Source organism: Chanodichthys erythropterus, chromosome 6 (genome assembly GCF_024489055.1).
Source record: "Chanodichthys erythropterus isolate Z2021 chromosome 6, ASM2448905v1, whole genome shotgun sequence".
NCBI lineage: Eukaryota > Metazoa > Chordata > Actinopteri > Cypriniformes > Xenocyprididae > Chanodichthys > Chanodichthys erythropterus.
In genome coordinates, this window is record NC_090226.1 from 20,950,195 (window position 1) to 20,977,936 (window position 27,742).

Genomic DNA, 27,742 nt, shown 5'->3' on the forward strand with positions numbered 1-27,742 from the left:
CACAAACACCTTGATTTGTTCTGATTACAATGTTTCAACAGGTGTGGAAAGATTCATATGACAAGCTCTTCGATGCTAAAGTCAGGAAATTCATGAAAGGAAATAAAGCAGTTAAGGAAACCAGTTCGGGGCCCGTGACAGCACAAACACTTGACCGCAAAAGCAAGATAAATGTTGCAGCTTTACTTGAAAATGCAGATCGAAGAGAATGCACTCCATATGAATCAGAACCTGATGAGAAAGCGGGGCCATTTAAGATCCATTATGATACCAATGATTCTACTGGTGAATACAACTCAGATATGTTACTACAAGGTTCTGACCTAAAGAGAGCAGCAAAGATCAAAGCCAACATTGCAAGTGATGTTTCATCGCATCAGCCCAAAATGAACTTGACTGATGTTGGAAGTGAAATCAACCTACAGGGTCAAACATATACAAATCCAGACATAAATGTTGGTATTAGTACACCAGATTCAAATCTTACACCACCAAATACCCAAGGAACTCCTGTAATGCACTTCACAAAAGGTCATTTTAAAGGCCCAAATGCAGTACTTAATTCCTCTGATATGGATATGGATGTACCATCAATTCATGTCAAGAAGCCAAAATTTAAACTGCCAAAGTTTAACTTCTCTGGAAAAAAGAAAACGGACATCAATTATGATGGAAATATGAAGGGGTCAAAATTATCGTTATCATCCCCTGAAGGAGCAGCAGGCATTAATGGTTCTGATATACAAATTGAAGGACCAAAGGCTGATTTCAGTGGTCTGAAAACAAACCTTCCAGACATAGACATGCCATCTGGAAAACTGAAAACACCCACTTTCAGCATGCCAGATTTTGATCTGTCAGGACCCAAAATGAAGACACCTGACTATGATCTGAAGACCCCTGAAATGGATCTGTCAGCTCCAAAGTTTAAGGCAGACTTTGATTCACCAGACATCAACATCAGAGGTCATAAGCCAGATGTCACAGCCCCAGACATGGATTTTGATATTCCTAAAGGCACATTTAAAGGACCAAATTTCAAAAAACCCAATCTTGACATGAATGCACCTGACTTTGACATAAATGCCCCTTCAGGTAAACTGAAGTTGCCAAAATTTGGCATCTCCGGAAGCAAGCCAGAAGGACCTGATCTTAAAATCAAATCTCCAGACCTAAATCTCAAAAGCCCCAAAATTAAGGGAGGAATTGATACCCCAGACGTGGATCTGAATCTGCCTCAATCTGATTTGAAAGGCCCAAACCTAGATATCAAATCACCTGATATTGATGTTAATGGCCCTTCAGGAAAATTTAATATGCCAAAGTTAAAGATGCCAAGTTTTGGCCTGTCAGGTTTGAAAGGGCCCCATATGAATGTGGATGCTGACATTGAAAAGCCTGATCTTAATCTGCAAGCATCAACTCCCAAACTAAATGCAGGGATAAATGGTCCTGACATTGACATTCATGGACCTAATGCTGATCTCAAAGGTCTGAAAACAGACCTTACACTTCCTGACATGGACATGCCATCTGGAAAAATGAAAATGCCCACTTTCAAGATGCCTGATTTTGGTCTCTCAGGACCCAAAATCAAGACGCCTGACTATGATCTGAAGACCCCTGAAATGGATCTGTCAGCTCCAAAGTTTAAGGCAGACTTTGATTCCCCTGAATTCAACATTAAAGGCCATAAGCCAGATATCACAGCACCTGATATGAATGTTGATTTCCCTAAAGGTAAAATTAAAGGACCAAATTTCAAGAAACCCAATCTTGACATGAATGCACCTGACCTCAACATAAATGCCCCTTCAGGTAAAATGAAGTTTCCAAAATTTGGCTTCTCAAGTAGCAAGCCAAAGGGACCAGATCTTAAAATCAAATCTCCAGACCTGAATCTCACAAGTCCCAAAATTAAGGGAGGAATCGATACTCCAGACATGGATCTGACTCTGCCTCAAACTGATTTAAATGGTCCAAACCTTGATATCCAATCACCTGATATTGATATTGATGTTAATGGCCCATCAGGTAAATTTAATAAGCCAAAGTTAAAAATGCCCAGTTTTGGCCTGTCAGGTTTGAAAGGGCCCCATATGAATGTGGATGCTGACATTGATGAGCCTGACCTTAGTCTGAAAGCATCAACTCCCACACTAAATGCAGGGATAAATGGTCCTGACATTGACATTCATGGACCTAATGCTGATCTCAAAAGTCCGAAAACAGACCTGACACTTCCTGACATGGACATGCCATCTGGAAAAATGAAAATGCCCACTTTCAAGATGCCTGATTTTGGTCTTTCAGGACCCAAAATAAAGACTCCTGACTATGATCTGAAGACCCCTGAAATGGATCTATCAGCTCCAAAGATTAAGGCAGACTTTGATTCCCCTGACTTCAACATTAAAGGCCATAAGCCAGATATCACAGCACCTGACATGAATGTTGATTTCCCTAAAGGTAAAATTAAAGGACCAAATTTCAAGAAACCCAATCTTGACATGACTGCACCTGACCTCAACATAAATGCCCCTTCAGGTAAACTGAAGCTGCCAAAATTTGGCATCTCCGGAAGCAAGCCAGAAGGACCTGATCTTAAAATCAAATCTCCAGACCTAAATCTCAAAAGCCCCAAAATTAAGGGAGGAATTGATACCCCAGACATGGATCTGAATCTGCCTCAATCTGATTTGAAAGGCCCAAACCTAGATATCAAATCACCTGATATTGATGTTAATGGCCCTTCAGGAAAATTTAATATGCCAAAGTTAAAGATGCCAAGTTTTGGCCTGTCAGGTTTGAAAGGGCCCCATATGAATGTGGATGCTGACATTGAAAAGCCTGATCTTAATCTGCAAGCATCAACTCCCAAACTAAATGCAGGGATAAATGGTCCTGACATTGACATTCATGGACCTAATGCTGATCTCAAAGGTCTGAAAACAGACCTTACACTTCCTGACATGGACATGCCATCTGGAAAAATGAAAATGCCCACTTTCAAGATGCCTGATTTTGGTCTGTCAGGACCCAAAATCAAGACGCCTGACTATGATCTGAAGACCCCTGAAATGGATCTGTCAGCTCCAAAGATTAAGGCAGACTTTGATTCCCCTGACTTCAACATTAAAGGCCATAAGCCAGATATCACAGCACCTGACATGAATGTTGATTTCCCTAAAGGTAAAATTAAAGGACCAAATTTCAAGAAACCCAATCTTGACATGAATGCACCTGACCCCAACATAAATGCCCCTTCAGGTAAACTGAAGTTTCCAAAATTTGGCTTCTCTAGTAGCAAGCCAAAGGGACCAGATCTTAAAATCAAATCTCCAGACCTGAATCTCACAAGTCCCAAAATTAAGGGAGGAATCGATACTCCAGACATGGATCTGACTCTGCCTCAAACTGATTTTAAAGGCCCAAACCTAGATGTCAAATCACCTGATATTGATGTTAATGGCCCTTCAGGAAAATTTAATATGCCAAAGTTAAAGATGCCCAGTTTTGGCATGTCAGGTTTAAAAGGGCCACACATGAATGTGGATGCTGACATTGATCAGCCTGACCTTAATCTGCAAGCATCAACTCCCAAACTAAAAGCAGGAATAAATGGTCCTGATATTGATGTACATGGACCTAATGTAGATCTGAGAGGTCCAAAAACAGATCTTACACTTCCAGACATTGAAAAGCCTTCTGGAAAAATGAAAATGCCCACTTTAAAGATGCCTAAGTTTGGTTTATCAGGACCAAAAATAAAGACGCCAGACTATGATTTGAAGACCCCTGAAATGGATTTGTCAACTCCAAAGTTTAAGGCAGACTTTGATTCCCCAGATATCAATATTGGTGGTCATAAGCCAGATATCACAGCACCTGATATGAATGTTGATTTCCCTAAAGGTAAAATTAAAGGACCAAATTTCAAGAAACCCAATCTTGACATGAATGCACCTGATCTCAAAATAAATTCCCCTTCAGGTAAACTGAAGTTTCCAAAATTTGGCTTCTCAAGTAGCAAGCCGAAAGGACCAGATCTTAAAATCAAATCTCCAGACCTGAATCTCAAAAGCCCCAAAATTAAGGGAGGAATCGATACTCCAGACATGGATCTGACTCTGCCTCAAACTGATTTAAATGGTCCAAACCTTGATATCCAATCACCTGATATTGATGTCAGTGGCCCTTCAGGTAAATTGCACATGCCAAAGATGCCCAGTTTTGGCCCGTCAGGTTTGAAAGGGCCACACATGAATGTGGATGCTGACATTGATCAGCCTGACCTTAATCTGAGTGCATCAACTCCCAAACTAAAATCAGGAATAAATGGTCCTGATATTGATGTACATGGACCTAATGTAGATCTCAGAGGTCCAAAAACAGATCTTACACTTCCAGACATTGAAAAGCCTTCTGGAAAAATTAAAATGCCCACTTTAAAGATGCCCAAGTTTGGTGTATCAGGACCAAAAATAAAGACCCCAGACTATGATTTGAAGACCCCTGAAATGGATTTGTCAACTCCAAAGTTTAAGGCAGACTTTGATTCCCCAGATATCAATATTGGTGGTCATAAGCCAGATATCACAGCACCTGATATGAATGTTGATTTCCCTAAAGGTAAAATTAAAGGACCAAATTTCAAGAAACCCAATCTTGACATGAATGCACCTGATCTCAAAATAAATTCACCTTCAGGTAAACTGAAGTTTCCAAAATTTGGCTTCTCAAGTAGCAAGCCGAAAGGACCAGATCTTAAAATTAAATCTCCAGACCTGAATCCCAAAAGCCCCAAAATTAAGCGAGGAATCGATACCCCAGACATGGATATGACTTTGCCTCAAACTGATTTAAATGGTCCAAACCTTGATATCCAATCACCTGATATTGATGTCAGTGGCCCTTCAGGTAAATTGCACATGCCAAAGATGCCCAGTTTTGGCCTGTCAGGTTTGAAAGGGCCACACATGAATGTGGATGCTGACATAGATCAGCCTGACCTTAATCTGAGTGCATCAACTCCCAAACTAAAAGCAGGAATAAATAGTCCTGATATTGATGTACATGGACCTAATGTAGATCTCAGAGGTCCAAAAACAGATCTTACACTTCCAGACATTGACAAGCCTTCTGGAAAAATGAAAATGCCCACTTTAAAGATGCCTAAGTTTGGTGTATCAGGACCAAAAATAAAGACACCTGACTATGATTTGAAGACACCTGAAATGGATTTCTCTACTCCAAAGTTTAAGGCAGACTTTGATTCCCCTGATATCAACATTGGTGGTCATAAGCCAGATATCACAGCACCTGATATGAATGTTGATTTCCCTAAAGGTAAAATTAAAGGACCAAATTTCAAGAAACCCAATCTTGACATGAATGCACCTGATCTCAAAATAAATTCCCCTTCAGGTAAACTGAAGTTTCCAAAATTTGGCTTCTCAGGAAGCAAGCCAAAAGGACCAGATTTTAAAATCAAATCTCCAGACCTGAATGTCAAAAGCCCTACAATTAAGGGAGGATTCGATACCCCAGACATGGATCTGAATCTGCCTCAAACTAATTTAAATGGTCCGAACCTAGATGTCAAATCACCTGATATTGATGTTAATGGTCCTTCAGGTAAATTTAATATGCCAAAGCTAAAGATGCCTAGTTTTGGCCTTTCAGGTTTGAAAGGGCCACATATGAATGTGGATGCTGACATTGATCAGCCTGACCTCAGTCTGAGTGCATCAACACCCAAACTTAATGCAGGGATAGATGGTCCTGACATTGACATTCATGGACCTAATGCTGATCTCAAAGGTCCAAAAACAGACCTTACATTTCCTGACATGAACATGCCATCTGGAAAAATGAAGATGCCCACTTTAAAGATGCCCAAGTTTGGTGTCTCAGGACCAAACATAAAGACACCTGACTATGATCTGAAGACCCATGAAATGGATCTGTCAGCTCCAAAGTTTAAGGCAGACTTTGATTCCCCTGACTTCAACATTAAAGGCCATAAACCAGATATCACAGGCCCAGATATAAATGGCAAATTTAAAGGACCAAACTTACAGACACCCAATCTTGACATGAATGCACCTGACCTCAACATCAATGCCCCTTCAGGTAAACTGAAGCTTCCAAAAATTGGCTTCTCAGGTAGCAAACCAAAAGGGCCCAATTTTAATATCCAATCTCCAGACCTGAATCTTAAAAGCCCCAAAATTAAGGGAGGAATGGATACCCCAGACATGGATCTGACTCTGCCTCAAGCTGATTTAAAAGGCCCTAACCTAGGTCTCAAATCACCTGATATTGATGTTAATGGTCCTTCAAGTAAATTTAATATGCCAAAGCTAAAGATGCCCAGTGTTGGCCTGTCAGGTTTGAAAGGGCCACATATGAATATGGATGCTGACTTTGATCAGCCTGACCTTAATCTGAGTGCTTCTACTCCCAAACTAAACGCAGGGTTAAATGGTCCTGATATTGATGTACATACACCTAAAGCTGATTTCAAGGGTCCAAACACCGACCTTTCATTTCCAGACATGAACATGCCATCTGGAAAAATGAAAATGCCCACTTTCAAGATGCCTGATGTTGGTTTCTCAGGACCCAAAATCAAAACACCAGACTATGATCTGAAGACCTCTAAAATGGATCTTTCAGCTCCAAAGTTTAAGGCAGACTTTGATTCACCAGACATCAACATCAGAGGTCAAAAGCCTGATATTACAGCCCCAGACATGAATGTTGATTTCCCTAAAGGTAAAATGAATGGACCAAATTTCAAGAAACCCAATCTTGATTTGAACACTCCAGACTTTGACATTGATGCACCTTCAGGTAAACTGAAGCTGCCAAAGGTGGGCCTCTCAGGCAACAAGCTAGAAGGACCTGATCTTAAAATCAAATCTCCAAAGTTGAATCTCAAAAGCCCCCAAATGAAGGGAAGATTTGATACCCCAGACATGCCTCAGCCTGATTTGAAAGGCCCAAACCTTGATATGAAATCACCTGATATTGATGTCAATGGCCCTTCAGGAAAATTTAATATGCCAAAGTTAAAGATGCCAAGTTTTGGCCTGTCAGGTTTGAAAGGGCCACATATGAATGTGGATGCTGACACTGATCAGCCTGACCTTAATCTGAAGAAATCAACTCCCATACTAAAGGGTGGGATTAATCATCCTGATATCGACATTTATGGACCTAATGCTGATCTTAAAGGTCCAAGAACAGATCTTACACTTCCAGACATGCACATGCCATCTGGGAAAATGAAGATGCCTGATATTGGTTTCTCAGGACCCAAAATAAAGACACCCGACTATGATCTAAAGAGCCCTAAAATGGATCTCTCAGCTCCAAAGATTAAGGCTGATTTTGATTCCCCAGACTTCAATATCAGTGGTCATAAGCCAGATATCACAGCTCCAGATATGAGTTTTAATTTCCCTAAAGGTAAATTTAAAGGATCAAATGTCAAGAAACCCAATCTTGATGTGAATGCACCAGACTTTGACATTGATGCTCCTTCTGGGAAACTGAAACTCTCAGGAAACATGCCAGAAGGTCCAGATCTTAAATTCAGCTCTCCAAAGATGAATCTCAAAACCCCCCGAATTAAAGGAGGAATTGATAGCCCTGACTTTCAAGGCCTGGGGTCTGATGTTGATTTTGATGCCTATACACAAATACATACTAACAATTTTGTCGTCCCAAGAGGTAAAATAAAGGCAGCCAAAACAAATGATGCTATTGGAATACCGACTCATGAGAAATATGGTGCCTCAGAACTTAACATGCAGGACCCCTACTTTGACTTGAACAGAGACATGACATTTTCAGGAAAAGCCCAGTGGTCTACAATGCAAAAACATCTCTCCGGCTCACCTGATATTACAAAGGCTTTACCCACCTCAAAGACCAGAGTCTCTGGTGTACATCCAACATCATCAGATGTTTACTACAGTGATATGTCTGGGGCACTCAGGTCAAGAGATCATAGAACAAAAGCAAGTAACTTTGATATGGATGACAACTGGAACAATATATCAGTGCCTAAACTTCAAGTTTCAAGAAGTAGAGAGAATTTGGCTGTGAGAAATTCAAATATGGGAATGAGTACCATGCAAAGATCACCCGCTATGGGAGGTAATGCAGGTTATTATAAGAAAACACATATGGTTCCTTACACTACTGATGACATATGCTACACTTACAAAGGGATGTCTAGAAGAGATGGATGGGGAAATGGGCAAGCTGACCCTAGTCGCAGACAGTCAATGAGACATCTGCAAATACATGCAATGGATTTGGAGGTTCCAGAAAGCACACTGAAAGGGTCAAAATTTAACGTTCTTAAACTAATATAGTAGGATAAATAAAAGGAAGGGACATGAGAGACAAGAATGAGCTTGTCCTTGGTAATCATGTTTACAGAGTTGTTAGTGGGCTGGTTAGTGGGCCTGTTTGTATAAAACACTTCAAGTAGATACTGTAAGTGGGGTTGAGCAAACCTTTTAGAGATGTTATTTTGGAAAACATAAACTTGCCCTTATCATAGATCATTAGACTCCATAAAAAAACATTCCAAGTATAGTTTCTTTTTTTTTTTTTTTTTTTTTTTTTAATGTATAATGATAATATTATGTGGAGCTTGCCTGATTGAATATTGTATATATATTTTGTAAATTATGTAAAACGCTACAGTAATGTATGAATACAATGTGGATGAGTTATACATGTACAAAAAGGTTTTGTCTGGAAAATAGTCTGGTGAATGTCCTGTTTCTTGCCATCTTTTTTTAGATACTCATCTATTATCTCATGGTTTTAGCATTGTTATGCTCAGTGATACATTAAGGACGGGGGGATTTGTTTTGAAGGATATACATAATTTGTGAAATATTAATTCTAACATTGTTGCTACATCTTTTGTTGATATACAAAAGAAGTTTTTATTATAGAATACTTCAGATGTTATGTGATTGAAATTAACAAAATATATACAATTTGCTGAAGCGCTTATTTTGAAAAAGGATACTTAAATGTTTTATTAAAAAAAATTGTTATATCAAACCTGGATAGCTGTTTTATTTATATTCTACATTATTAACATTCTAGCCTGTATTCAAGAACTGACAAAAAAAAAAGTTTCATTTTAGAGCTAGCAAGTTAGAGCTTATTTGTGGACTTATTTGCATACTAAATTGTGATTGGTCTTCTTTTGCTTGTGTGGTCTGCAGAAGCTGCAGATGACTTTTTTGTCTTATTGACGACTTTAGTAAGAGTTGTGTGCTTTACTCCTAGAATGAGATTGCGCTTGTGTGCATAGTTTCGAATCCAGCCTGGGTCATATCATTCTTTTCTCTTTTTCACTGTATATCTCTTACTATAGATGGATATTATTTGGATAATTTAGTAACTTCTAAAAAGTTATGTTAAAAGTGATGAAAATTCATTGATCAAAAGGGTGAAAACTCTGAATCTATCATGTAATATTATGTAATAGGTCTATATGACTTTTAGAACTTCAAAATGAAAATCTGTGGCCATTTTTACGTGAAATTAAATTTATTTTAAGTTATTAGACATACCATAAACATTTAGTTCCTAGTATTAGTCAACATCACCATGATAGATAGATAGATAGATAGATAGATAGATAGATAGATAGATAGATAGATAGATAGATAGATAGATAGATAGATAGATAGACAGATATACAGACAAATAGATAAATAAAAAGACAGTGTTTTAATGACATTTATTATTTTACATCAGTAATAATAAACTATTTGATGTGCCTTTAAAGGTGCTACAATTTCAGTAAGAGATTTTAATAAGGTTATTAAAAGTATTCCTGGCAATTTAAAAACTTTGATTAAAGTACATTTAAGTTATGGCTGTTTAAACAATCATATTCCTTCACTTTAATGGTGTTAATTTATTAGATAAAAAATGCAATAACTTCTTTATTAGAAATGCTCTTTCTTCAACTCCAAGAGCCTAAAGCATAATCTAAATGGTGAATTAAGGGTGATTGGGACATAAGGTCATATGGGACAGTAAGAATTTATTTTCTCACCTGATGAGTGAAAATAAAAACTTTTTTTGCTGAGCCCTAGCTGTGAGACTGCATAATTAAAATGGGATGCCCTCATTGGTCTAACATCATGTAGGTGGGCGGGGCATGCATCAAACAGGAAGTTGACTGTGAAATGCATGAACTGAGGAAAATTACATAAGCTTTTGGTAATTTTAATAATAAGGTTCTAAAATTGTCATAGCTACTATATTGTACAAACTTTTGATAAAAACATGAATATGATGCACTACTGCTACAAAATCAGTAAAAAAAAATGTTAATATCATCTTTCTATTTTCAGACTTAGGTTGTTTTTATTTTGTCCCATCCAACCAAACACAATTTGGGTGGATGGGACAGTATAATTTTGGGTGATTGGGACAGTGCTTAAATGCTTTGCTAATTAAGAAAATTATTAGCCTTGTAATAGAGAACCATTGTTTATGCTCTATATGCTCTAAATCAGTGTTCCCAACCATGTGCAAGCCCTAATCAACCACTAAAATATTCATAAACTAGCTAGATTTTACTAAAGTAAAACAACCGAATTCTGAAAATATAAACATTTTTTACATAATTTTACTGTTGGAGCAATAAAAGGTTTGTGCAGGTTAAATGTGTTTGTTAATTGGTGATGGGCCAACATCTCATCCTAACGTTACCCAAAAAAAAAAAAAAAAGGGTTTTGGATCAGTTTACTTTTTTTTTTTTTTTTTTTTTTTAATGAATTTTGGACCTATAGCATTTTTTTTTTTTTTACTTGTTTACTTGATTTTTAAATGTTTTCAATGACTTTTGAACTTCAAGCCTTCTTTTGTGGATGGATTTTAAAACTTATTTTTAAAAAATAAAGTTGAACAAACATAAACATGGACTCTTAATGATGATAAACAGAAAAGGAAATATTGCATATAAAATTATATAAGTATGAACTAACATCTGCAATACAGTAAATATGTGTACATTACCTTAAATCAATGGAAAGATGTGCTGTCCCAATCACCCAAATGTTACCCAAAAAATTTTGCTCAGTTTACAGAAAAGGGTATGTCACACATCCTTTCATTATAATATTTTTTCCAGAAATTTAAAAACTGTCCCAATCACCCTTAATTCACCCTATGTTATCCAAACTCTGATTTAAATAACTTATGGACTTTTCCTCACACTTTTAAAATTAAAGAACTCTATTTCAAAATTGTTCATATATATTACCCTTGTAATTTATTTTTGAGCAGGTTTTCTGAAATTGTATCTTCTTTATGTTCCTATTTTGCAATACTGAAGAAGAATCCATTTTACTTTAGTTTTTATCAGTGCCAGTTCTCTAAGTCCTTTTGGTCAGATTTACCATATTAGTTTTCTGCTGCTTTTTTTTTTGGTACAAATGACTGAATCTATAATTTTCTTGTCTGATTTTCATTCTAATGATGTTACACTTGATTACACTGTTTAACTGCTTTGTCTTCTGGGTAAATTTAATCTTCACAAAGCCAGAATTATCCACTGTAATCCCAATTTTAGTATGTTTTCTTCTGATTTAAAGTCCCTTTTGTCACAACCTTTAAAATCAAAGATGTCGAAAACATTTAACATCCTTAAATCTGTTGTAAAGGAACTTTAAATTTATTAATTATTTTGTTTACATTGTCATACTGTGTTGATTTAATTCTTATAACCTCTTGTGATGTCCGTATGCCCCCTATTTTATTGTATTGTATTTTTTTTTTCTTCTTCTCAATGTTATTATGTGTATCTTTAATTTTAAATAGGCTAATAAATAAATAAATAAAAACTATTTGCGTTTTGGCAGATTACCAGTGCAGTGTTACGCAAGGGAAAGAGGTTAGCCATGAGGTTTCAGGTCTTGCTTTCCGGATACAATCGGATTTTTTCGGCTTCTTGCCTCCATTTTGTACCGACTCCGGGATTTCCGGGATTCGTAGAACTGGGTTCGCTGAAGCCCAGTGGTCCACCGTTGAACAATATCGCCCTCGAACAGTGGGCAGAAATGTTAATAGCAACAAGCGATCCGGTTTCGTGAATTTTTGACTTTAGTGCTTTCATTTCACACTGGGAATTGTTTGGGATAACTTTGCAGAGTTGGCATTCACCTTCATTATGACAGCGAACCACAGTCAACTCTCGCCCGACTAGTTATTAGTTAGCAATTTTTTTTTTATTCGGTGGCCGATCAGACAGCGGATAATCGGCGAAAGAGAACCCGGTTACTGTTTAACATTAATGTTGTTTGGGACAGTATCTCACGTCGCGACCGACAGGTAAGCTTTGCCAAGGTCTTTACAGCCGGAAGAGCTGTAAATGTATCAAGTTAACCTATTTGTTACAGTTCTTATGACATGTTTTAATGGATACACAAGTGACTTTGCGCTAAGTTTTCAGCACATATACTGTTTTACTTGTGTTGTTTTTATTAATCAACGAGTTGTTCAGACCGGTTTCGTGAACCAACCGATTCATTGAAATGATTCGTTTAAAAAAGAAGCATTTGTTTACGAATCTCCTTCATTTGTGTTGTTCACAACATCGTTAGTCGCTCAAAAGTTTTGGTTTTGCCCAATACATACATATAAGTGCTGTATCACATTTCACGACTGTTCAGGATCTTGTATGGTATGACAGGTATGGTCACTTCGGTCTGTGTGCACAGTTCAAATATTTGTTGACTCGAGATGATCATGTTAACCGACATTATACACAACACCTCATTTTCACAATCTGGTTTGACCTCTTCTATTATTCATTTCCTTCATTTTGCTCTAAAATGACTTTAAACTGCGATTTTAAACCTATGAACAAACTGGTCTGACATGACAGCAGTTTTTTGACACTTATCTTAAATTGTATATTGTATTTTTATAGGCTATTATGCTTTTAGAGACACCTTTTTGAGTGCCAAACTAAATGAACCCTCCTACCATAGTAGCTAAATAATAGTCGGAAAAAATCTATTTTTTAAACTTACCTTTTGACAAAATATAAAACATATGTAAAAATAAAATTGAATGTGCATTTTAGAGTATGTTTTGTATCATATTTGATACAACAGCTATATAATACGATATGATGAGAATATGAAGCTCACAGTCGAGAAGGAAAAACACCTAATTTTAAGATATATATTCTTACATTTGCATTGTAAAAATCATTAAAGATTCCACAGGAAAAAGACACGTGCACTACACTTTTCAGATTTATACTAAAATGCATTTTACTTGCTAAAGTATCCGTCAGAGGACAGAAGGCATGTAGATTGTGTTTTTCATCAAAATTTTGATCATGTTGATCATTTAGAGGCCTTAGAAAGTCATGTATCAAATGTGATACTGTAGGTTTTATAGTTAAACACCTCTAGTCATGAGATTATGTACAGTTGCCTAGTAAAAATGTAGCATTGAAATCAAGTCTGCACTTTCTTCATAGTTTACGAGTCCAGTAAAAAGAGTTGTTGATGTATTTAACGAAGTTGTCGGAGTCGAAAGTAAATTTTCTCACAAAATGTTACTGGTGGGATTAAATGACAGCCTTTTTTAACACTAGGCATTGTTTTTGTGGTATTGATGTTGATTTTGTAGTGCGGATCAAATTTAGTCAGCTGTCAGTTTGAGAGAAGAAACTTAACTCCTACCTCCTTACACGTTCCTATTTTTATGCATGTCATTAATCGCATACATATTCTTGCAACAGCTTGGTGTAATAAACAAGGCCTCTGACAGATTTGGTATGGCTGATTAGACAGAGAAACACGCCGACCTGTTTTGACCTGTTATGTGAAGAATGCAAAGTTATTTTTCTGGATTGACAATGTTTTGTGGTACAGTTAATGCTTTTAAAAGTTTAATAGGATGTTTTTTTCTATTTAGGTGAAACTTCAAAGTTAGTTGTATAAAGATACTGTGTATTTGTTTGCCTCTTCAGGTCACCAGGTTTAAAAGTGGATTGATGAGTTTTTTTTGTAATACAGGCTGGTTTATTTCTTTGTTTTAATAGTCAATGAGTTCATGATCACATGTATATTTCAGGAATCAAACCACTTGCAATATTTGTTTTAGAGGTTTGCGTGCTACCTTTGTAGTTTTATTTATTAGACATGTTCTTAGACAAAGCCATGGTTTAGTAGAGCAGTAACATGTGTTTTAATCAGTGTGTAACAGCTTGAATGTAAAGATGGTCATAAACATACAGGTTTTATTTAGTGTTTGCCGCAATCCTCATGCTTTACTCATCTTTACACTCTCTCACTTCCATTAGTCATTGTGTGATAGATCCTGCTTAGCAACATTCCAGTTAGCCCTGCTAACGTTTCATATGTGGATGTGTGCGAGCACTTCTGTCTGAACTGGGAGGGAAAGTTTCTGGAGTTTTATACTGGAAAGGAAGACCAGTAGGGGAAAAATATATCTCTTGAATATTTTTGAATCTCCATTACCTTTCTTTTGTTTGCTGCCCACTGTTGAGTAGTTCCTGGAAGTGTCAGGTGGTTTGAGAGGTACTGTGATGCTATGTTGATGACGTTAACCAACACTAATGAATGTCACTGTGATGAGTCATGTTTTTAACTTTTAAAGGATTTTTTTTAGCTACAACCGTCTCTTGATTTACCTGAAGTTGCACATGGAAGTCTGATGGCTGTAATTCTTTCATTTTGCAGAGTTTTTGTGCGGATACCAAGTGCAGAAGATTGAGGTGACTGTTGACTTCTCCAGAATTAAACAGTATGCCGATTCCTCCTCCTCCCCCTCCGCCTGGACCTCCACCACCCCCCACCTTTAGCCAGGTCAGTGTAAAGCGAAAAACAGGTAGCACATGTGTCCATTCACACTGAGACAGCAGCAGTTTTTCTTCCTGACATTTCTTTAATTCATGTTGCCTTTTTCAAACCCTCATTGCTTATTTTTTGTTACACGAGTCTCTTTACTCTTGTACTCTTTGTATTCATGTAGGTCTCCAATTCCAAGAAAAGTTTAATTTTTAACTTTAATTCTTTAATACCTGAGTGTAAAAATGTGAATGTGAATAATTCAGAAATATAATTAGGTTTATTTCAGAAATATCATTATGTTTTATATACAGTACAGTCCAAAACCACTAAGATTTTAATGTTTTTAAAAGAAGTTTCGTCTGCTCACCAAGGCTCCATTTATTTAATTAAAAATACAGTAAAAAACAGTAATATTGTGAAATATTATTACAATTTAAAATAACTGTGTACTATTTAACTATATTTGACAAAGTAATTTATTCCTGTGATGCAAAGCTGAATTTTCAGCATCGTTACTCCAGTCTTCAGTGTCACATGGTCCTTCAGAAATCATTCTAATATGCTGATTTGCTGCTCAATAAACATTTATGATTATTTTCAATGTTGAAAACAGTTGTGTATTTTTTTTTTTTCAGGATTCCTTGATGAATAGAAAGTTCAAAAGAACAGCATTTATCTGAAATACAAAGCTTCTGTAGCATTATACACTACCGTTCAAAAGTTTGGGGTCAGTAAGAATTTTTTATTTTTATTTTTTTGAAAAGAAATTAAAGAAATGAATACTTTTATTCAGCAAGGATGCATTAAATCAATCAAAAGTGGCAGTAAAGACATTTATAATGTTACAAAAGATTAGATTTCAGATAAACACTGTTCTTTTGAACTTTCTATTCATCAAATAATCCTGAAAAAAAATATTGTACACAAATATTTTGTACAATTGTACACATTAAATGTTTCTTGAGCAGCAGATCAGCATATTAGAATGATTTCTGAAGGATCATGTGACACTGAAGAGTAATGATGCTGAAAATTCAGCTTTGCATCACAGGAATAAATTACTTTGTGAAATATATTCAAATAGAAAACAGTTATTTTGAATTGTAATAATATTTCACAATATTACTGTTTTTACTGTATTTTTAATTAAATAAATGTAGCCTTGGTGAGCAGATGAAACTTCTTTTAAAAACATTAAAAATCTTAGTGGTTCCAAACTTTTGGACTGTACTGTATTTAAGGCCATTATTTTGCAAAAAAAAAAAAATAATAATAATAATTTATTAAAGGGGTGATTCATTATGATATCACTTTTTAAACTTTATTCATAAACAACATCTGCAAAGTTACGAAGCTCAAAGTTCAAAGCAAAGGGAGAAATTTTCTTTTGAAGAATTCTCTGTTTAAGGAATACAAAAAAACGACTGGTAGGGACTATGAGCTTCTTCCCAGGTTGGACACATCACTGACCCTAAAATTTACATAACCCTGCCCCTGAGAATATGCAACAAAGGGGTGAGGCCATGTTATTGCATTACAGTACATAACACAAATGCAATAGCATGTCATAAAAGCAAGATGACAAAATGACAGTTAGAACGGTAATTAAACTAAACTATACCTGTTCTATGTTCATGCAGCATATATTCTCTGGCTCTGTAGGATCTTACAACAGTTCCCACAGGAGCGATTTATAGATAATCATGACATAATATGCTAATCAATGACTTTAAGATATCCCTCATCAGCTACATAAATTAAGCAACTAACCTGTTGCATTCTACATGTTGTCACCTCTTCTTGAGTCTCTTCATCATAGTCCGACTTCAGTTTAAACATAAAAGGCTGAACAGTTGTTGACATTTTCAGTGAGTCTGCTTGAGGTAAAAAAGCGGTGCTAATGCTGCGTTCACGTCACCTCGTATTTACCGGAATCTTGAGATAACAACACGTGACGTTATATTCGGAGCTGTTCACGTCCTTTTGGTCCTTGGACTGGGAATTATGCGTCAGGTGGTACAGCGACCACGTGGTACATGTGGGAGCTTTCAGAAAACTCCCAGCTTACAAGCTGTAATTACGAGCTCTACGAAGACGTGAACACTTTTTACAAGCTAGAATCTCATAACTACAGGAATTACAAGGCCGCGTGAATGCACCTTAACACTAACATGAGCTCTTGAAACCCCGCCCTCTGCTTAGGAGCAGCAGCTCATTTGCATTTAAAGGGACACACACAAACATATCGTTTTTGCTCGCCCTCAAAAAATAACAAATTTAACATGCTATAAAAAATTATCTGTGGGGTATTTTGAGCTAAAACTTTAAATACACACTCTGGAGACATCAGAGACTTATTTTACATCTTGTAAAAATGGCATTATACCACCCCTTTAACATTATGGAGTTTGGAGAGTGACACCACATAAGGCTGAACTAACCTTGTCATAAAAAATTTTGATATTTTAAGAGACTTTCTAATTTCACAGTCATTAGTGTCTACAGAGGTCCTCTCTATTATATTATTTCCAGTTTTATGGGTTTTCTGTATGTAGCAGCCCTTCAGCGTGGAAGAAAAGTTTCTGAATGTTGGTCGACCACGTGACTTTTATTTGGTGGACAAAAGTTTTTTTTTTCTATATATATATATATATATATATATATTTTAATAAGAAGTGAAACATTGTTTCATTAATTTAAAAAATGCATTTTTTCATTAGAACCCTTATTTTAATTAATTTTTATTCTGAAATTAACCAATTTTAGCATAGAAATCTTAAGTCAATGAAGTCGATTTCAATTTATTATTTAATAAATTAATAGATCTGTTTTGAAACATCCAAATCTGTTCAGGCGAACACCACACCTCCAAAACTCAATCAAAATGAAGTGAAAGGAAGGGGAGCTCTGCTGTCAGACATCCACAAAGGCGCCAAACTGAAGAAGACCAGTGGGGTCAATGACAGAAGTGCACCTATCATTGAAAGTAAGTCAGCTTTGTTTATTTATGCTGAAAATACAGAATGTTTGACGTGACCCACCTAACAATTTTTTTTTTTTTTTTTGGCAGAGCCTGGAGGCGGAGGTCGAGGTGGTGGTGGTGGCGGTGGTGGAGGTGGCGGAGGAGGAGGTGGTGGAGGATTTGGAGGGGGATCTGGGCCGATGGCTATGGGAGGGTTGTTCAGTGGAGGAGTGCCTAAACTACGACCAGTTGGAGGTAAGTTCCCCTTTTACACCAAGTTCTTCAATGATGGATTATTATCTCTAAAACTGTTTAATGTATCTGCACAGACAGCTCTGTAGGACGGTCAGCATTGCGGCCACCTGGCTCTCGCCCTGCAGTACCTCGTGTTGCGAGTCATTCTGAACTGGACGGCTCCAGTCGTGGTGATGGAAGTCGCTCCTCACCTCCTGAACAGCCACGAAATCACCGTCCCAATCTGCCGGATGTCTCCAAACCCATCAGCTCCGCAAAACCCACCAGCTCTGCTCCACCTCCACCTCCGCCATTCAATCGCGGTGGCAACCGTGGACCCTCTTCAGCCCAACAGAATTCTGGGGCACATAGTCGTGAGAAACCCCTTCCACCACCACCACCACCTGCAAGCAAGGGGCCTCCACCGCCTCCATCTTCTGCTCGTGATGGGCCTCCTAAACATCCCCCCCTTTCATCTCGCTCCTCTTCATCATCCTCCTCTTCTTCAAACGCTCCCCCACCCCCGCCTCCTTATCGTCAGCCACCTTCTGCAAACGGAGACCCTGCCCCTGAGTTGCCGCAGAGGCGAAACTCGCTGAACAAGAGAAGCCATGCCAATGCTAATGTCCGTAGCCAGGCCCCTCCTCCTCCTCCACCGGCTGCCCAGCAGAACAGACGACCCCCACCACCAGTACGCGATCCAGTGGGCCGTAGCACAGGTAACAAAAAAATCTGAAGCCATTTAGGTCATCTCAAGATGTAGTCTGTCTATAGAGTGAAACAGTACCTGCCCAGTTTTTTAGCAGTTCCTGAAGTATTTTTTCCATTCATCTTTAAAAAAAAGAAAGAAAAAAAAATGTCTTTGTTAAAGAGTTATAAGCCATGAACCAAACCAACCAGCTCTGGGTGAATCATAACAATACAAACTTAAATTTGAAGCAACAAAGTATTTGAAAATCGGACAAAAAGACAAGACTGTGTGCTTTACAGCTTTAATGAGGAAAAGAACTACAGCTCCCATGAAGCATTTCCAACGACATCAATGAAATAAAAACAATTGATTTAAAGATGTTGATTATGTATATATAAACGATACATTTTAAAATTATTGCAGTAATTTGAGAGCATAGAGCGTATTTCTTTCTCTGCAGAATCACAGTTTTTCACCAGTTGTTTAAAAAATAGTTGAAATAATTCATCTGATGAATTCAACAGAAACATATACCATCAATTAACAGCCTCGTAGCTCATAGTATGTTTGTTTTTAAAGGTTTATAAGTTACTGTTAAAAGCTTATATCTCTATGGAGGAAAAGAATGGGATTTTTACTTCAAGAATCTATATAGTTCCAAAACCCATTACACACAAATGTGGAATTTGGGGGCAATGTTCACAATGCTTTTCCAATAAAATAAAAATAATAGTCTCCAAATAATGGAGACGGATATTGTCATGTTAAAAAAGCACCATCAAATCACCACAAATGTTTTACATTGGTCTTGTACGCTATATTCCAAGTCTTCTGAAATTTCACACAAAGCTTTGCATGGCTTCTGTAGACTTGGAATATAGCATACAAATCCTATGTAATGTATATTTTGCTGCTTTTGGAGCTTGACAGTAGTGATGCACCAAAGTTTCAGTAACCGAAATCCAAAAAAAGCAACAAAACTATGTTTCAGTTTCGATATCATTGACTGAAACAGTGATGTTTAATTAGCTCTTCTTTGATGCATTTGACTGTTTCAGCATCTACTTTTTGCACAAAACATGGATAAGCTAAAAGAGGTAAACATGTCAGCTATGTACACTTCACTATGACCAAAAATGGTGCAAAAGTAGCAATATTTAAAAATTGTTCTACTGAAATATTGAGAGGTTGCTTGTTGCTTCTTGAACTTTACTACAACTGGCTTAATTTATCACCTGAGAAAACAACACTCTGAACAGCAAATTACACAATTACCCAAATTTAATTACTGAAACTGAAAACTTTCATTTCGGTTTTTAGTAAAAGATCTATTCAATGCATGAGTACTGTCTGTTGTTCTGACTGTCTACAATATAGTCCTCTGAAATGCAAGCATCTAAAAAATAACTTGTTCATTCAGCTCCTCAGGTTCCTCCTCCTGCATCTCGTAATGGGGTTCGGGAAACGCCACCCCCTCCACCCCCTTATCGTGGCAGCCCACAAACATCTTCTGAACCCCCTAGTAGAGGGAAGCCCCCTCCTCTTTCCTCTACTGGACGTCAGTCTTCAGGACACGGATCTTTTGCTCCTCCTCCTCCTCCACCTGTCCGGAATGGACATACGTCATCTGCCACCAAGTCTTTTTATGGTGAGTTCCATTAGTTTCATCAAACAGACGGTGTAATCTTTTTTGGAACTTAGTTGCTAATTTGTTTATTCGTGGGAAGTATTTGTAGATCTGAACTTTGATTTCTAGCTAGTTTGCCATACTGTTTCTGAAGTGTACTGTGCATCAGCACATGGAAAAAAAACCTGCAGTCAAATGACCTCTCAGTAATTCAAATGCAGCCCTCTTATTTCCTCATTACAGCCATCAACAAAGCCTTCACAGAACACAGAGATGTAATGTCAGATAAGTAGTCCTACAAAATAAGGTCATCATTTTACATTCAGTAACAGCCAGATACTGATCAGTAATTTACAAAAAAAACATACTTTTAATGTTTTCATACAGCCTTCCAGCAGACGGCTATAATAATAATAATTTGTTACATTTATATACTGCTTTTCTGGGTACTCAAAGCGCTTTACATGTGAAAGGGGGAATCTCCTCAACCACCACCAATGTGCAGCATCCACCTGGATGATGAGACGGCAGCCATATTGTGCCAGAATGCCTACCACACACCAGCTTATTGGTGGAGAGGAGACAGAGTGATGAAGCCAATCAATATATGGGGATGATTAGGAGGCCATGATGGACAGAGGCCAATAGGCAAATTTGGCCAGGATGTATAATGCAAATGTAGGCCTAGAGCAGGGTTTCCCAAACAGGGGTTTCAAACTCTTGGGGATTCATGAAGGATTTGCAGGGTAATAATAATAATTAATTAATTAAATCCTAAAAATGTAAAATTTTAAATAAATAAATAGGGCTGCACAGTTAATGAAATTGAAATCACGATATGGCTTTAGTATGATTATCATTCAGTGACAGAAAATGTTGCTCCAAACTCCCATCTCTGCATGTTGCTTATTTAATCATTATAAAACGGTTAGTTCCTGTCCTTGTTTCTGATTGGACAATAGCTGTGTTATATTCACGAAAAAAAACACGGCTATTACTGCTTCACCCAACGGTTCTGTGCATTACTACGTAACACCCTTAGCAACCACTCTTAAAAGTGTAACCTGCATCTTCTCAATTGATAGCTCAATTGATTGAAGCTGACTGTATTATGTAGAAGAGTATTGCGAGAAAGAGATTGAGTGAGCGAGTTTATTACCTGCCTTCAGATTTAGCGTTTTCCTTCAGGTCAGTCCTATGTTCATAATTCATCAGACATTTAAACAGATTTTTTATTATCTTTTCCTTTTAATAGTTAAGGGGTTTTCCCATGACTGACAGCACAAGTCAAAGCATTTCTCAGTTGCATCTTGTTCTGTGTTCACAACAATTCAGCCCTTTCAATATAAAAGTCTTTGCTTCTGAGTGAGTCACTCATAAAAACAGTCTTTGCTGCCATCTAATGGCATAATAATATAACTTCTGTTGCTGTTCACGTTCAGGGACTAATTTTTCTGGCGGAAGGAAGGCTTTTAGAATTATTTTCTATATTTCTGGCTTTAATATTTGTATTGTGTGGTAACCGTTTTATAAAAGCAATAAGGTACTCGAGGCTAGTGCTGTATTGTGAATAAGTCACAGCTGATGGGTTTGCAGGCGCTCCGCTTCGTGTCGTAAGCTTATTGCTTACAAATAAAATGTTTACTAAAAAGATTTAATTTTTTTTTTTTATTTCTTTACCTGCATGCCATGTGACCATTAACTGACATCAGAGAACCATTAACATAGAAATATGTTGTTCAATTACTGAAATATATAAATGCTCCTACTAGGCTATTTTGAAAATTCATTATTTTGCTTTGTAGGTCTCCCACAATAGGTTTACATGCATTAAAAGGTCAAAAAACACTTTCATTTTCTCATAATATACACTCACAGTGTCTGAAACGGTTCAATAAAGGATCCGGTCTCCTTTCACAACAGACTGGGCCATCAGACCAATCAAAGCAGAGGAAGCTCTTGGATTGTTGTATCGCTTACAGCGCATGTCGCAAACAAAACATCCATTACCATATCTGAATTTTAGCTCTGGAGTCTTCCTCAGCGCTCAGAATATACACTGTGATACGAAAAGTGACAATGGCGTTGGTTTAAACGTACCAGATTTGCTTTCACAGCACATAAAACAGCATCTTCTTGACATGATGACAACATGAATCAAACTCTTCCTGGCCTTAACTAGAGCTACTGTGTTTGAGAGCAGGTCAAAGTAGATGTCATTCACAGGCAGCTAATGGAGATCAGAGACTGGCATCATGCATATTTGTTACAAACTTATGTAGGTGGAATTACTGACGACACGTTTCAGGCAGTTCAGAATGGGTTCTTTCTTTTGGGAGACAATAACTCCTATTTTTGTATTTCTGATCAAATAAATGCACCGGTGGTGAATATGAGTCTTCTTTCAAAAACATTAAACAATCTTAAAGGTGCCCTAGATTGTTTTTTTACAAGATGTAATATAAGTCCTAGGTGTCCCCTGAATGTGTCTGAAGTTTCAGCTCAAAATACCTGATAGATTTTGTTTAATTAATTTTTTTAACTGCCTATTTTGGGGCTTCATTAACTATGCACTGATTTTTTTCAGCACGGCCCCTTTAAGAGATGCGCTTCCTCTGCCACACGAGCTCATGACTATATTACAGTGCATTTACAAAGTTCACACAGCTAATATAACCCTCAAATGGAGATGTTCGTCATGCATGCTGTATGCATGCTTCGAATTGTGTGAGTAAAGTATTTATTTAGAGGGTTACGTTTGATTCTGTGTGAGTTTGAGGATATGCTCTGTGGCTAAAGCTAACATTACACACTGTTGGAGAGATTTATAAAGAATGAAGTTGTGTTTATGAATTATACAGACTGCAAGTGTTTAAAAATGAAAATAGCGACGGCTCTTGTCTCCGTGAATACAGTAAGAAACGATGGTAACTTTAACCACATTTAACAGTACATTAGCAACATGCTAATGAAACATTTAGAAAGACAATTTACAAAAATCACTAAAAATATCATGATATCATGGATCATGTCAGTTATTATTGCTCCATCTGCCATTTTTCGCTGTTGTTCTTGCTTGCTTACCTAGTCTGTGCACAGATCCAGACGTTAATACTGCCTTTCCTTGTCTAATGCGTCGAATGGGCTGGCATTATGCAAATATTGGGGTCATACATATTAATGATCCCGACTGTTACGTAACAGTGTTTTCCGGAAGTCTTTTAAACAAATGAGATTTACATAAGAAGGACGAAACAATGGAGTTTGAAACTCAATGTATGTCTTTTCCATGTACTGAACTCTTGTTATTCAACTATGCCGAGGAAAATTCAAATTCTGATTCTAGGGCACCTTTAATGATTCCAAACTTTTGACCATTAGTGCTCAGCTTTAGTAACATACAAACCATTTTAACCCTTAAATATGCAAAGAACTGTGGAATAGATGGAAAATATAATTATTTTATAATATAATTATTTTTCAAATATTAACAGGTTCCATATAAAGAACCAGCAAAAACATTTCTGAAAATTTTTTCTACAGACATCCTAAATTATGTGAATGTGTTAATGTTTGCCTACTCCTCTCTTCTCTCTGAAATTAGTTTATTTTAAATTTTTAAAAATCAGGTGTTCAACTGAGTGAACTAAGAGCTTCCTTTAAACTTTTACATTTGAAATGGGAATGCACACATACACACACAAAACTGGAATCATGGAGTTTTTGTGGTTGTAATAAAAATAGTAACAAATCCTTCCTTCACAGGTTAATTTGACCCCCATAAGGAATGAATAGGAATTTTTTTGTTGTTGTTGTTGTCAAAAATGTCCATGGGCACAATTCCCAACACACACATGTACAAATACTAAATATATATCTGAATGCATAAAAAGCTAATTTAAGTTTCAAATTTAAGTTTTGTTCCCAGATTCCAGTTTGTTTGCTCTTGAATCACCATAGAGCAGTGGTTCCCAAACTTTTTAGCGTGGCTTACTCCCTGAAGGAATTACCATCCTTCTGCGTACCCCCTCTCTTCCACTTCGACTGCAGTCACACCTTTATCATTAAGGGACAATATTTGCCCCCTAAATTGATTTTCCAGTGCATTTTTTACCTTTATGAATAAGTTTATAAAATAAATAATGTTTTAAATAAAAAAAAAATGTTCAATAGAGAAATATGCAATGGTAAAACAAAGTAAAACCTTTAAATGTCAAACTAAAACCACCAGTAGGTGGCAGCAAGTCACTGTTTTTATGAGTGAGTCATCGAGTCATTCATTTAGTAACGAAGCAAGTGGCTGTGAATGAATCATTGACTCACGATTTGTTCAAAGCCGCAGAATTGTGTTGTAGTTCTGAACTATTATTTCATTACAAAATAGAGTAAATACTTAAAGGACTGTGTTTAAAATGTACATTTTATTTTTTGACCTGTTGTATAATGTCACGTTTGCAGTCATGTGGATATTTGGGAACAATTGCGTTCTTGCTCGTTATCATCATTAAATACAAGAACTCACACAAGGTATGTTTTTGTATCGGAGAAAGTTTGAGTCCTAAATCGAAATCAATCCATTATCTGTGTCTATATTTGTTCTTCGTGCGAGTAAGTGCTAAATCTCCACTTTTACAAAGGTGCATTGCCGAGAACGACAGTAATTTAGCGCGATTTAAGGCAGCAGATTCTGCACGCAACCTATCAGTCGTTTTTGACTGCAAATGATGAGGTAATTTTATTAAATGTACTGGATTTATGACAATTTGGCAGTTAGAAATAGATGCTCGATTTTAATATTATTTTAAGGTAGAATTAAATTAACTACTCAGCATTTTGTTCGCATACCCCAGTTTGGGAACCACTAAGTATAGGACCCTCTAGTGGCAATATTCATAAAAAAATAGATTAATGTATTTTTTTTTTCCCACTAGAGGTCAGCAGAGACACTCAATGACTGAATGCATGATATTATTGGCGCGTTTACTAAAATTGGACTGGTCTTTTTTGTGGAATAATGTACAAAAATATGCTTATTTTCAATAAATAAAAAAAAAAGTTTAAAAAAAAAATCAAGAATTTAGTGGTAAATAAAATAAAAATAACCAAAAAAATGTGTGTGTATATATATGAAGAGTTCAGATGCAAAAGCCTCTAAGTGCCATCTGAAATGTTCTTCTAAAATTAGCATTTTTATCAAGCTTGTATGTTTATGTTCAGTTATTTCACTTTAATGGCAATTAAAATGACCTATTAATTGCCATTAAAGTGAAATTACTGAACCTAAACATATGAGCATAATTTTTTTTGACCCGACCCAGTAGAGGGAACGAATTTTGCAGCCTGGGGAGGGAAGGAGTTAAACTTCAGCATATGCAAAGCCACTTGTCCAATCCCCAGGTGGTGACAGAATAGCTTTGTTATTGATTCCTAAAGGTTTTATATTTATAAAATGTTTGTCACTTCTCAGATGATTTTGAGTCCAAGTACGACTTCCACCCTATAGAGGACCTGCCCGCACCTGAAGAATACAGACCCTTCCAGAAGACCTATCCCAGCCAAAACAACAAGGGTAAAGACCTGACTTAACTTTGACCTACAGTTTTTCCATAAATAAACTTTTACAGGTTTCGTTCTCCACATTACCTCATGTCCTCTTTATCTTTCTCCAGCTTTAGTGAGAGGTGCTCCTCCACTGCCTCCTGTTTAAGGAAGACGAACACCATTCAGGGAAGAGAAGGACCTAAAAAGATAACACAAACACACACAGATATGTACATGCTGTATACAGTACACACAAACATTAATTACACATAAAAAATACATCTAATAATGTGACAACTTTCTTAGGGAAACACTATTAATTCCTACATGCTCTCTGATCCAAACCACTCCAGAATGCTGTACCTCTAGACCTGAAAACACTGTGCAATATTCCTGTGCTGCCTAGAAAATGCACCTTCTGTTATTGTGTCTGATGACAGCGGCACAGCAAAGCAACCAAGTCAGAGTAGACAACTCCAGTTACCATGAAGCTAGATGTGTACATTCCACCTGTTTCTTATGACAACCAAAGTTTTTTATTCAATGAGAAAATGTGTAGCACTTGCAGATTACTGATGTCTATGCATATCAGACTCAAAGTCTGTATTTCTCTGGACAATCATTTTATTGTCATTTTTTTTATTCTTACTTTAAATATATTTTTTGCTTTACAAATCTATAAGGAATGAGGTCGTTTAAATACTAAGTGTTTGCTTACACTACAAAGGCCATGAAATAACCTTGTTTCTTGTTCAGTCCACAGTTATGTGTTTTCCTGGTCAGGCTACAGAATCAGAGCCAATATTGTCATATAGTTTTAAGAGGAGAACTGATTCTATGTTGACTCTAAACTACTTTATAACTGACCAAATATACACTAAGTGCCAGCGGATCTGTTGAAGACTGTTTTTTTTTTAAAACAGTGCCATCTTTTGGCTCATCTGTACCCTTTTTCCTGCTGGGTACCAATGTTTTTGGGTCATTTTTTACATTGCCTTTTTGTCATTTTTGTTTTAAACCTAAGCTGAATTTCAAGAAAATAAATTTCAGGAGATTTATATAAAACACTAATTGGCATATTTTAATTGTGTTGCATTGTATTTTATGATATAAAGTGACCAAGTGTGTTAATAATGTTCAGGCACTTCTGGCTGTTAAGTATAGAAGCTACTATTGGGATTTGGTGACCAATCATTCTGACTTGTAAATGACATTTTATCTATTTCTGAATGTTAAAATTTGTGTCAACATAATTGTGAAATAAAAGGTGAGAAAGGGAATTATGATTTGATTGTGCTTCTTAACCATAAAGGCATAATATAAATGTCGATCTTAAAATGATTAGTTTAACACAATTACTTTATAATTGGTCTTTTGCATATATTCACAATATTACATATTTTATAAGATATTTCTTAATGCATATATTGTTGCTACATGTTTTGTGTTACATATATTCTGCAGCTTACAGAGAAACAGAGAAAAGATGCAGTTGGAATACATTTGCATCTTTTTTTCTAGCAGATGAATGATAAAACACTGATAGCCAATCAAAATCCTTGCTAAGTGAAGCAAGCATTGAAAATAAACAAGGTGTTATTGTGTGTTTGGTGTCAATGCTTATATGTATTTTTAATTTTTGGTATAAATGGGCCTTTATACACACATGAAAAACATTAAAGAAACATGAAAGCTGCGTCCTAAATCATGTACTGTCTGAGGTACTACATTTGAATTTACTCTATATAGTATGCATATAGGTCGTATGAATGAAATACAGACACTACATCCGCCATGTT

At 36.6% G+C, this 27,742-nt stretch overlaps 2 protein-coding genes across 5 annotated transcripts in view; both read left to right on the top strand.

The window, feature by feature from the left end:
• The window catches only part of LOC137021643 (ATP-binding cassette sub-family C member 10-like), a 28,372-nt gene extending 19,322 nt beyond the window's left edge, over positions 1-9,050 (top strand). For all 4 annotated transcript variants that reach the window (XM_067388401.1, XM_067388402.1, XM_067388403.1 and 1 more), the window contains one exon: positions 42-9,050. In XM_067388401.1, coding sequence (XP_067244502.1) covers positions 42-8,390 — 8,349 coding nt within the window. In that variant the 3' untranslated portion in view covers positions 8,391-9,050. The remainder of the gene's footprint in view (positions 1-41) is intronic.
• A 2,956-nt stretch (positions 9,051-12,006) lies between these two features.
• On the top strand, positions 12,007-27,647 carry wipf2a (WAS/WASL interacting protein family, member 2a). Its single transcript, XM_067388424.1, has 8 exons — positions 12,007-12,387; positions 14,778-14,903; positions 17,742-17,874; positions 17,959-18,105; positions 18,180-18,803; positions 20,196-20,423; positions 25,870-25,971; positions 26,072-27,647. Exons 2-8 carry the CDS (start codon positions 14,844-14,846, stop codon positions 26,107-26,109), a joined length of 1,332 nt encoding a protein of 443 aa, XP_067244525.1. The 5' UTR covers positions 12,007-12,387; positions 14,778-14,843; the 3' UTR covers positions 26,110-27,647.
• Positions 27,648-27,742: the final 95 nt, after the last annotated feature.